This window comes from Xiphophorus maculatus, chromosome 6, assembly GCF_002775205.1.
Source record: "Xiphophorus maculatus strain JP 163 A chromosome 6, X_maculatus-5.0-male, whole genome shotgun sequence".
NCBI lineage: Eukaryota > Metazoa > Chordata > Actinopteri > Cyprinodontiformes > Poeciliidae > Xiphophorus > Xiphophorus maculatus.
In genome coordinates, this window is record NC_036448.1 from 28,139,228 (window position 1) to 28,152,021 (window position 12,794).

At 40.8% G+C, this 12,794-nt stretch overlaps 1 protein-coding gene and 1 long non-coding RNA gene across 3 annotated transcripts in view; one reads left to right on the top strand and one right to left on the bottom strand.

Annotated features, from left to right (window-relative positions):
- The first annotated feature begins 3,743 nt into the window (after positions 1 to 3,743).
- Positions 3,744 to 6,905, top strand: LOC111608921. Its single transcript, XR_002752900.1, has 3 exons — positions 3,744 to 4,337; positions 4,711 to 4,777; positions 6,703 to 6,905. It is a non-coding gene; the product is annotated as an uncharacterized LOC111608921 (long non-coding RNA).
- Positions 6,906 to 9,934: 3,029 nt separating this feature from the next.
- The window catches only part of adcy8 (adenylate cyclase 8), an 83,749-nt gene continuing 80,889 nt past the window's right edge, over positions 9,935 to 12,794 (bottom strand). For both annotated transcript variants that reach the window (XM_023335276.1, XM_023335277.1), the window contains one exon: positions 9,935 to 12,325. In XM_023335276.1, coding sequence (XP_023191044.1) covers positions 11,826 to 12,325 — 500 coding nt within the window. In that variant the 3' untranslated portion in view covers positions 9,935 to 11,825. The remainder of the gene's footprint in view (positions 12,326 to 12,794) is intronic.

Consider the following 12,794-nt stretch of genomic DNA (forward strand, 5'->3'; position numbering starts at 1 on the left):
TAACTTGTCACTTCTAGCAAATTTCAACCAACAACAGAAACAAAAAACAAACTTTACTTCCAATTTGTGATACATTTCAAGTAACAGACAACAAATCAATTAAGCTTATTTCTAAAATGTAACGTTACTTTTTAGAACATATAATGAAGTAAATATGTAATAAAACAAGTCAATATTGTTATCAATAAGCTGTTATTTATAGCAACAAGTTATAATCAACAACTGAAACCGTTTCAAGCTACAAATAAATCATTTGTTGCCATAACCAGTTACAGTTTTGAGTGAAACCAGTTGCTGATTTTATCAACTAGTCAGACGTTGTTGCAACCAGAGAAAAACAGTTTAGAATAAGAAATGAATCAAACTGAAATGTTTCGGGTCTTTCTGAAGACATTTCACATGTTTCTGGGAAGAACATGCTAACACGCTAACATGCTAACACACTAACATGCTAACACGCTAACAGGCTAACATGCTAACACGCTAACATTCTTCAGTGTTGATGTTCTGATCAGGTTTTGGTTTCATTATTGCTACTTCTGTCTTGCCCTATTCAGCTGCTCACTATTTTATTTATGTCTTGCCATATCTAGTTGATATCTAACATTCATACAGGATTACATCCTGCCTCAGTCATGTTGGTATTTATTTCACTGCTTTTGTGAAATTTCATATAATGAGAACAGATTATATTAATCAAACTTTGACTTTAAAAGTTTTCAGCTCCTATTTGTCTCATCATGTTCTCGTGTGATTGTGATGCACCAGAACAGGAAGATGAAACCTGATCTCACTGCAGGACTTCCTGTTGAGTCTCATAACCAGAATAATTAGTTTTGGCCTCTAATGCTAAATATTGATGTGAACTCAGAGACTCTGCACTTGTTATCTGGACTTCATCATTTTTCTCATTTTGTCAGCAAAACATGAAGTCATTTAATTCAGAACTTTGTGCAAAATTCAATTAAATCATGAATGAGTCGGTTCTGTCCAGAACCTGCACACTCAGCCTTTAAACATTTTTATTTTAACAGAAAATGTTTGTTCATGTGGCAGTAAATCTTTCTGAAGTCTCAACTGTTGGATTTTAAACTGAAAGCTTTCTGAATCAGAAGCTCATCATTCAGTTTGTGCATCTCGTTTTGCTGCAGTGATGCTGCACTTGAATGTTCTGAGTCTCCTTTAATAGCCCGGCTCTGCCTGGTTCTGTTGCCGCCGCCGTTCGGACCGCCGGCGCTGAGCTCAGACCGGCTCCGGAGACTCTTCGCTCCGGGTTTCTTTTTTCTTCTTCCTCTGCCGTTTGTCTCGTTTCTTTTGTCCTCGCTGACCCATTTGAAGTCTTTCAGGTACCGCCGCGGCCCAGCGAGACTCCATGATGGGGCTCCGGGGCTTGTTGCCTAGCAACAGCGTGTGTGGCAGCGCCGGCTTTATGTAACAGAGAGTTGATGGCTGAATGTAGGGCGACCAGCCTTCAGGGGCGGAGAGACGGGATGCTACTGTCTGTGTCCGCGACACACACACCTCACACACACACACACACACTGAACCAACACACACACACACTGAACCAACACACACACACTGAACCAACACACACACACACTGAACCAACACACACACACACTGAACCAACACACACACACACTGAACCAACACACACACACTGAACCAACACACACACACACTGAACCAACACACACACACACTGAACCAACACACACACACACTGAACCAACACACACACACACTGAACCAACACACACACACACTGAACCAACACACACACACTGAACCAACACACACACACACTGAACCAACACACACACACACTGAACCAACACACACACACACACACACACACACACACACACCACCTTCTGTGTCCCTGAACAACTAGAAACAAAACTCAACACAAAATATATAAAAATACCAAAATGTGTAAAATTGTCATTAAAGAGTTAAATTCAAACAACCATTGAATTTAATTCTGATAAGAAAAACAAAAAGAAAACCGTTTTAGTATTCCTGTCCCGGAGTCACTGCAGCCTGAGTCAGAACCAGAACCAGAACCAGAACCCTAATGATGCTACACAGATAAGGACGGACAGTGAAGCTTTCAGGTTTTAACTTTTATAATCCTTCGTTTCTTCAGGTCATCAGGCTCTAAAACGACGTTCTCTTAATCTGACGGCTAACATGCTAACAGCTGAGCTTTAGCGCTTTAGCTAGCTTTGGAAACATTTAGCAAACTTATGAATTAATTTTTATTTTAAATCTGGACTAAAGTTTGACGTCAGTTGGAGTTTTTGTTATTGACTGTTGTGGATCTTAAAGTAGTTATACATTTATATTCATGCTCTTATTTTGAAAACTGAATCTGAGTGAAGGTTTTGTCCAGAGAATCAATCCTGAAGGGAGGCCGTACCTGCTGGGTGTGCAGTAACAACACTGGTCCTGGTGATGGCGCTATGCTCTAACAAATGTTCTGTTATTGATGTATGGCGGGAATAAAATGGCTGAATTTACCACGTTAGCATTAGCTTTTGCTAAACACCATGCTGGTGCAGAACTAATGTTTATGATTAGCGCTGCTAGCTTTTTAGTTAGCCGCCACTGTGAACAGCCATTGGTTAATTAAAATAAATAACTAGACGCCCGAATTCAACATTGTAATTAATGGACATTCAATCAGAACCAATTACCACAGAGTTTATGATGCACAGATTATTACACAGGAGATTTCTTCACACGATTACTTGATATGAACCCAGAGTCACAACAGCTAACAGTTAATTATTTCAACAGTAACATAAATAAAACACTTTAAGGACCAATTTAGACAATTTATCTGTAAAACAAACCTGAGGCTTAGTTTCTCTATAAACATTATAACAGCTGTAATCTGAGTAAATTGATTACATCACAGCTGTTCTGCAACAGGAGCTGCAGGAATAAAACCAGAATATTTCTATCTGATCTGATGTGATTTCTGAAGAGTTTATTTGCTGCGTGAGCATCAGGATGTCACAACAAGCTCTGCTGCGAAATGAAAGGTTTGACCCCAGAGGTCAAGAGGAGGACGGAGGGAGGAAGCCGTGTTTGCAAACAGTAACAGAACGAGTTCAGTTTCATTCTGGATCCAATCAGCTGAACGGGTTTTAAACGGCGGGGGCTTAAAAAATAAAACATTAGGACATTTCTGCCAAAAACTCTGAAAGTTTCTACAAAAAAACAGGGAAATTTCTGAAACAGACAAAAATTTGTGAAAAAAAACATCTGAAATTTTGAAATTAATCTCAGAAACATTTCTAAGCTCCAAAAATCAAAAATTAGTGAGAAAGAAACTCAGAACTTTGGAGGTAAATCAGAAATTTTCTAAAAAAAAAACTTGGAAGGTTCTGAGTGTAAAAAGAAAAAAATGCAATAAAAAGTTTTTATTTTGAGATTAATCTCAGAAAAACTATTAATTTTTGGGCTTGAAAAGTCAAAAATTTGCAAGAAAAACTAAGAAATTTAGAAAAATCTTGGAAATGTTCTGGTTTCTAAACAAATTCAATAATTCAAAATACTCATAATATTTGGTGGAAATATTCTACAGTTTCTCTCTACAATGTCTGATTTTATGCTGTTTCTCTCAGTGTACAGGTGTGTGTTTCTCTGTGTGTGTTTTTAGGTGTGTGTGTTTGTGCAGCGCTGTGTGTGTGTGTGTGTGTGTGTGTGTGTCCTCGCCCTGCCGGCCCAGATGGCGGTCGACCCGTTGTGGTCGACTCAGCGGCATCACCGGCGGGAAGGAGACGGTTGCCATGGTGAATGTAACGTCTACTTCATGTTTGGTTGGTTTGACCCTGTGAGTCTGACCAGCTGATGCAGAGAAGCGGCTCTGATCTGATGGTTTTGAGTTTCTCTGATCATTTCCCAGCATGCCCGGCTCTGGATGGGACCAGTTGGTAACCATGACAGCGGGACGCGGCCCGGAGAGCGGCTGCTGCTGTAGCAGTGACTCGGTTTCTCCTTGGCTGTGATCCGGACAGCAGAAGACAACATGAGCTCAGCTGTGGCGCCGCCGGCGGCCGGAGGTTTGTGCGATTCGGAGCCGACCCGCAGCATCAGAAACAAACAGCAACAGCAACAGCCGGCGGCGGCGGCGGCCGACAGGCGTGACAAGAGGAGCTGAATTAACAACGTGAAGTTCATTTAAAAGCATCTCTGACCTTTTCCTGGAACGAGGCGGCAGCGGGAACGGCAGCAGCTCAGCGGGCGGAGGGACGTCCTGCAGCAGAGGACAGACACGGCGCGTCCTCCGGCCAACAATAAACACCGCAGGACCTTCATGTCACGTGTGTTTAAATACGGCTGGAACCAGACAGATACAGACACTCAATTAAAAAATAAAAATGTTTCTACTTGTTAAATGTCAGAATAACGGGAGACATTTTTAGATTATTTATTGAAACTTCAAAGTTTACATGTTTCCTTGAAATTTGGTCAAATTACGTTTTAAGTTTTAGGACTTCTGTCAAATATCTTCAGTTTTCTTCCATAAGAGTCTCACAGTAATCTGATTAAATGTTCCTGGCAGAACCGGGTCAGGTTCAGAAACCATCTTGTTCGTACGTCGTTTCTGATTTCTGCTCTCAAACACTGACTCTACTGTTCGTATGTTTATGTCCATTCAGAAATTAATTTCTGTCTTCCTCTTATTTCCTCCAGATGTAACGTTTGGCCGTCATCAGACCCGGCCTCGCCGTGGCGTCCACCAGGGCTCCGTACTGGGCTGGTTTGTTTCTGCTCTACATTTACTCAGCAGTTCATCATGTCGTCTTTCTGCCTGTTTTTTATTTTATTGCTCCTTTAAAATGTCTCAGGTCCACATTCAGCTCTTTGACTCTCTGTCTCTCACACATAAACTGATGGCTTACATTGCATAATAATATTCCTAACAGTAAGGGAAACTATTGCCTGGTGGTATTCCTCAGGTTTTAAACATAAAAACATAAAAAATCTGGCAGTTATTTTTGATGAAGTTTTCAGAAAAACAAACCAAACAGCTTCTCAAGATCTTCTTGTTGTTCATGTCTAAACAAAACGACCTTCAGATGAAACATAACTGCAGCCAAACTGAACCTCGTCTTCAAATCTCTTCACTCTCTGTAGAATATCACTTTAACTTTTACATCTCAGTTTGACATTCAGAGACAAATCCTGCCAAGAAAATCCAATCTACTGTTGGATTCTACTGATTTTAAGAAGCCATTTAATTTAAACAAACACTTTGGCCTCAGTAGCTGCGTCTCCATTGGTCATAGAAATGCACAAACTGGAATTATACAAGTAAAGTCACTTAATGGAAACAGCAACTAAACTAAAAATGTTTATTGACTAAATGTTTTGGAGACAGGATGAGCTGTTTTCTGGCAGCATTAAAATTGGTGTATTTAGCAAAACTGGACTGGAAATTTCATGATCAGCAACCGAATGTTTCTACAGGTGGAAACGACAAAGAAGATGACAGGAAGTGGTAGAGGATGATGTTTAATGACTTATCATGTGAATAAACGGTATTCACATGTGATCTTAACTTATCTAATGGAAAGATTACAAATGTTAAACAGTTTTTGACATTAGCAGAATATCTGTCATTAGTCATAGAAACAGCTACTTCTACCTGGGCTGCTGTGAACATTATTATATTAAATGTTTTTCCTATGAAGCTCTTTGCAGTCTGAGAAAGGAGCTAAATAAATCAAAGTTGCTCGTTTGCTCACCTCCAGGCATGTGGATGCTGATCCAGGTAGAATCCGTCCTGTGGAGGGAAATAATGCAGCATAAAAACATGCAGACCGAGTTCAGGAAGCGGATAATCTTTGTGCTTCATCTCATAAATGCCAACGGTAACTGAAGATAAAATGAGATTTGCTGCTAACTTTGAAGAAAAGCAGAAATGGCATTGATCTCTGGGAAAACCCACAGCGATGCAAAGCGTACAGCTGGAGTCAAAATGCAGCTTCAAAGTAAACAAATCATTTTATTCCGTCTTAGAAAACGTTTTGTGTAACGAATGAGCGCCAGAGGTGAAGATTTGGCCCCCTGCTGCTGTTAATTAACTTCCTGTCATGATGGCGGTCCTGAACCAACTTCCACTGCTTTCCCTCTTCTGGGTTTCAACCCGTCAGACTGAATTATTTCCGCTCTGTTGCCTCAGCTTCAACATGGGAGGAACATTTCAGATTCACTGGAATTAAAAACTCATAATTTATTAACATTTTAAAGGCGGTACGGAGATTTGTGACTTAATTCTCAACCCAAAACCTTGAAGAATTAATCAATAAATATATTTGTGGTTACTTATAAATTCTGTTTTTCCTTTCAAAGTCAAATTTGTGGTGATTTTTTGTTTAGCGATATGTAAGTTTAAAAATTAATTTGTCTTGGTTTTACGAGGTTTATTAACAGAAATGTTTCTGTTTTAACCCTGAAGCATCAAAAGGCGATTTAGTTTCTAGAAACTTATGATTCGTGACGGGAAAGTAAATGTTTGTCTTTACTTAAACTTTGGTGTAATTTGTCAAACAGAAAAAATATTTCATAGCTTGTTGCATTTTTAGTCTCATTTTGTAATTTAATCTATAGTCCATAACTTAAACTATGTTGGATGATTTATAGAAAAGCTAAAGTCACGTTGTTAATGTTTTACCTGCACAGGTAATGGAGGGAAAATGTTCAGCGTCTCCAACCGACCAGAGATGAACAAAAACCCAAAACAAACAGATAAACGGACAAACCAGAGATTCAATCTTTGGATGTTTTGGCCAAATTTCATTAAAGTCCATCTTTGATAAACACAACAGCTAAAATCTGACGCCTCCATCTTGTTTCCATTCGGTGAAGAAGGAAGTTGCTCTCAGTGTCTTCAGAGGTTTTTGTGTCGTTTCCTTCGGTGATTCTTGGTGCAGCGCCCCCACAGGCCAGGAGGGGAACAGGTTTGTGACTCAGGGCAGTGAGAAATATCAGGAGGGAAAACAGCCAAAAAAAGATCCTGCATGGCAGATTCACACAGTTTTTCTCCACCAAAACCAACATGTCATCATTTCATTGACTTCAATCTATTACAAAAGCATTTCTAAAGTGACTTCATGTTTTAGTTTTTTCTAATGAAGGACAGGACAATTTACAGTTTACTGCCTTTAGCCATCGAGCTTGACATTGTAAAGATTCGTTGTTGGTCCCATTTGTGCCTCAACATCTGAATTCCTGCTTTACAAATGGGTAAAATTCAGTCTTTGAAATTGGGATATTCTTCTCTGACTCCGTCCTCTCGCTGTGATTTCCTGCTGGACAGTGAAATCTGATCCAAAACCGTTTTTCTTTCTCATTAAATCAGTCTCTGTTGCTATTCTATGATCTGCTTTCTGATGTTTAAAGATGCTTCTGCTGTGGATCTCAGTTCATCTCAGATGAAGAAGATCTGGGAAGTCGCTGCAGCCAAACTGAAAGCAGCTAATAAAAAAATCTGTTGTGTGAAAGACAGATGGGGCCTGACAGGAAATGTAATGGCTGCTCCATTTGCACCGAGGCTGTTTTATTGATTTATTTTGGTTTAAGTTTGCAGTTGTTCCAGATTTAAAGTTTGATTTATAAAGTAAATGAAACCACACAGAGGGAGCCGATCTGTTCCAGGAACCGGGCAGAAAACCTGCAGGTCGGCTGACCGGAGGATGTTGGAGGCCAGCGCTTTGCTCCTCGCAGCTGCCAGCAGGAGGTCATTTGTCAAACAGAGAACAACGGCTGGGAGGATTTAATGGGAGGATTTTCACTCTGCAAAGTATCCGAGGTGGAGGATCCACAGCAGAGATTTTCCACTCACTGTGGGAACTTCAAACTGCGGACAAAACATTTCTGATCATCCGATATGAGAGACGGTGGTTTTTAAAGCTCAACTGATGCTTTAAGACTAAAATGGTTTATCCAACGTTTCTCCGTGTTTATCATCATTTTAGATTTTTTTCTCCAGGTTTTGATGCCAGTAATAGTTTGTCTGAATGTTTATATAACAGAATAAAAATGGCTGAAGTTTCTTTATACAGATCATTTAAGATTCAAGACAAACTGATGTGATGCATTTTCTGTTAAATATTTGAGTTTTTTTACAGAAATATTTAACTATATTGTTTAATTCATTCTTAACATATTTATATTTTATTTTTGTTTTATTTTTATTAAAATCTTTATCTCTGTGGGTAACAAGAGCAAAACATGAAGTTAGTCCCATAAATATGAAGAGATAAAAATTAACCCACATGATGACAAACCATCTGTTACTGAGGGTCTGATTTTCACTCTGAGTAAAAACCTTCTGATGTTTTCTGATGTTTACACAGAAAATAAGATGAAAAACAATCAAATGTAAAGATTGCTTAGAAAGGCCACAAAATAATAAATGTAGAGACTGAAAAATCATTTGAATATTTATATTACCACATATTTTCCTTTCAGTTTTGTGTTTGTTGACGTCTCTCTGAGGATCTTTGTATTTTTTATGTGTTTTCTGAATCTCTGACTGCAGGATCTTTATGTGTTGTTGCCTGATTCTAATATTTTTATGTTTGTTTGTTTGTTTGTTTTGACTCGTCTCAGTTATTTTTTTCTCATATTCAGCTCTTTCATGCAGAGTTTTTAAAAATCTTCATCCATTTTCCAGCTGCATTCAGCATCTTTGTGTTTCTCTATGGTTCCTTCACATTGTAATGAAGCTCTGGACAGATCCTGGATCCCTGCCGGATCCCTACCAGATCCCTGCCGGATCCCTGCCGGGTCGGTTGTTGGTGCCGCTCGGCGTCAGGTTCTGATGCTGCTGCACAGATCCAACAGCGTTTTTTTCCCCTCCATTCCAGCATTTATAAAGCCAGTAGTAAAGACACAAACACTGCAGGCTCAACAGGCCGGCGTCACCATGGCAACCCCATCCTCCACATCTGCCTTTCCTGCTGTTTCCTCCTCCTCCTTCTTGTCTAACAGAAAATCCATACAGAGGGGAGGAAAGAGAGGAAGAATCAATTCCTCCTGGAAGAAGCTTTGTGTTTGTCTCTGCTGCGACACTCAGATGCTTTGATTTCCTGATTTACTCGTCACTGATGTTTCTGTTATCGGTCTCAAGAAAAGGAAGTAGAAACCATTGATTTGTAAAAAAGAATAAAATAAAATAAAATAACTTTCCATCTGTTTTCACATTATTACTCGTGTAAACGCGGTGAAATAAGAGCTTAAAGCCTCAGACGCTTCAGCAACATGAACGTTTTCTGGAAACCAGGCGACGCGTTAGCCTGACTGGATATCTGCTGCCCCCTAGTGGATGGATGTACAAACTACAGGCCGCACCTGATTTACAACAGTCACATTAAAAGGTTTTAGCAGGAAGCTAAACTAACCCGGCGATTTTCTTCAAAGAGCAGGAAAAGTTAAAACCTGGACAGAATCACCGTTAAAAGTTAATAAAGTTTATTTGATCTGTCCAGAGTAATAACACAAAAGTTTTAACTTGTTGCTTCAAAAAACTAAAATTTCCTTCAGAATAAAATGTTTCCCGTTTAAACTTCCTGTTTACTTTTTGGTCCTCAAGTTTCTAAAATGAAAGTTTTATGTTGGAGAAACAGCTTGACAGGCGACATCAACACAATTTGTTTTAAACTGTTGGACACATTTAAAACCAAAATAATAATTATAGCGCTGCAGGAATAATTAAAGCATTTTAATGACCTGAACACTGATTATAGTCTTTAAATGTTGCTGCTTGTAAAACTTTTATTTTTGTAAAATAAAGTTGGAAACTCTTCGCTTTTCTCACCTTATTTCCTTCAGATGAATCAAAGTTTATTTTCTCTATTTTTATACGGTTTGAATGAAAGAAGTGAAGAATCAAAACCAGCAGACGTGTTGCTTCTATAAAAAATTAGACCCCTTTTTATTGTGTTCCTTATATAAAAGAAATACAAAAAAGAAACATCGACACACCGGGCAAAGGTCAAAGGGCAGGGGTCAGGTGTGAACGGGTCCGACGCAGGTGAGATAAAAATGGGAAGGACAGCAGGAACGTTGGGGAGAGTCCCGGATAATCAGCCTGGAGGACGGAGGCGGGGCGCCACGTCCAGTCCTCCCAGTCCTCCCAGTAACACATCCGTTGAGTTTCAGTTCTACAAACATTCACAGAAAGCAGAGCTGCTCAGGACGAAGATCAAACCTCATTGGCTGGATTAAACCGAAGTGGGCGGAGCTTGTAGAGAACGTGAACACAGCGGAGGAACGTTCAGTTTTAGACATTCATGATAAAAACTTCAAAATAAAAGTCTCTTCTCCTGGATGTCCAAACCGCCGTTTGCATCAGAAATACTTTAATAAAACTAAACATGATTTACATTCATTTTCAACTGAAAACATGAAATAAAGTCGTGAGGAGAAAGAAAATCTCCAACAGTTTGTTGTAAAAAAGAACAAGTTACAGAACCGACTTCAGCAGCAACAACCTTCAGAGGACTTTAACTGTCTGACTGCAGCAGCTGCAGCTCATGCACACATTTGCTTTGTGAGGTCCTGGACTTTGACTAGGCCGTTACGGCAGATTGATAAGTTTCTTTTTTAGTGAACTTGCTGTGAACAGTCGGCTCATTTCCCTGCTGATGACCCAGTTTGGGTCAAACCGACCTCACCTTTAATTCTCCTGTTACATTGGTACGTAGAGGAGGTCAAAGTTCATTTAATGGCTGACCAGGCCACCAGCAGTCCTCCACCAGCTCCACCTGCTGGACGGTTGGTATGAGTTTTACCAAATGTTGCCACTTTAGGACAAAAGACTAAATATTTTTAAACCTTTCTCAAACTTAGTTCACCGAATGTTTATCATAATTAAGCGATAATCCTGCCGTGTGTTCAGACTGATCCGGTCCGCTCTGATCTAAAATCGTTGATATTCAACATGTTGGATCGTCAGGGCCCGATATCGCAGCGCGTGGCGTTCCCAGAGGTCAAACGAGTTCACAGCCTGCTGAATGTGGCGGCCAGCCAATCAGAGAGCGAGGCGACGGAAACACCGAAGATAAAATATCTGCCATGATGCACCAGAAGGTCCGGCGGACGTCAGAGAGGTTTTATTCTCTGCTAAATATAATCCATAATCTGTCGCCGTTGCTTCTTCCTAGTCGGCCATGTTTGTTTACTCTGAACTCACGTTGGATACGGAGAGGTTTCCAGAAATTTCCCATCTGAATGTTGTCTGTTGCTGGATGAACTGTACGACCAAACCTGTAATACAGTAGATATTTTACTGTCATGTTTTGTCTGTCGGGTTTTGAAAATGTTAAAATCTGGATGTGTGAACCAGGAATTGACCAGTTGCTGCTTTACCCTCTAACGGTTCTGCCTCTGAAGAACAACAGACTCAGAGTTCAGACATCATAACTTCCCAGACTGACGGGCATCAACAACCCAGCATAACATCAACTCACAGAATCAACCAACTGCCAGAGTTGCTGTTTTCTAGATGCATTTCTGCTCATGGTGATCATTAAATGAAAGGAAATGATCAGATTACCTGATCATGTTCATTCGACTCTGATGGAAACTTTCTTTTCTCCTCATGACTCTGAAAAGCCCTAAATCAGCCAAAGTTTAACGTACAATTAGCGCTTTACTGTTTCCAAACATCGGTCCGAGTTGAAGACCGATGATCGGACGCTTCACCCACCAAGGTTTAACTCCACCACAGACGGGATCTGTGCCTTCGGAGAAGTTCTGCCTGTACGGAATCAGCGTGGAGCCAAAACTCTGCGGGCGCCTCAGGACAGATCCGTCTTATCCGGAGCTTCGGCATGATGGCCGCCGCCCACCTCGGCCCCACCGGGCGCCAACAACGTCCTGCGATTGTAGTGGTGGTGGCCTTTCATGATGCCCGAGTTGTTGTTCTCGTTGAGAATCTGCTTCTGCTTCTGCCGGTTGAGCGACTGCACCAGGCCCAGCACCACGGCCGCCAGAGAGTACTGGCCCGTGATTTTGCGCGGCTGCAGGATGAGCGGGTTGGGCTGCACCCGGCCCAGCAGGAAGTGAGTTCGGATTTTGCCCTCCTGCTCGCTGATGCCCTTAACGTAGATCTCGCCGCGGTACTCGAAGGCGAAGCCTCGCTCCTTCAGGATGAGGAAGGTTTCCTCGGGAACCTGGATCTTGCCGCTCACGCCGGTGCTGTCCATCCGGCTGGCCAGGTTCACCGTCTTCCCCCAGATGTCGTACTGCGGTTTCTTGGCGCCGATCACGCCCGCCACCACCGAGCCGTGGGCCATTCCTGAGAGAGAAACAACTCACTGTGGAATCTGGTTTTAAAAACACCAACATTTAAAATAATTAACAAGTTTCACTCCTTCAGTTGTGAAATCAAACCCTATGGAAATCCATTTACAGGTTATTAAAGCAAATAGTCAATCAATTTAGACTTTAAAGGAAGATTTTCCATTTTTCTTAAAGTTTACTCTGCACTCAACACAAATGCTAACATGAAACATGAAACTGCTGAGCAGATTCCTTTAATTTAGAGTAAATTCATGTTACAGATAACAGACATATTATACTATATTAGGTTTAGAGGTGCAAACAATCAACTTAATTGTCTTTTAGCGATTTATTAGATTCAAATTTGTTTCAATTGATTAATGTTGTCCGATTTCGAGTTGTAGTTTGTCCGCCATCCAGCCGAGGGCGCCACCCTTACGCGGAATCAGAGACAAAGATGGCGGAGATATCCCAGAAAGGAGAAG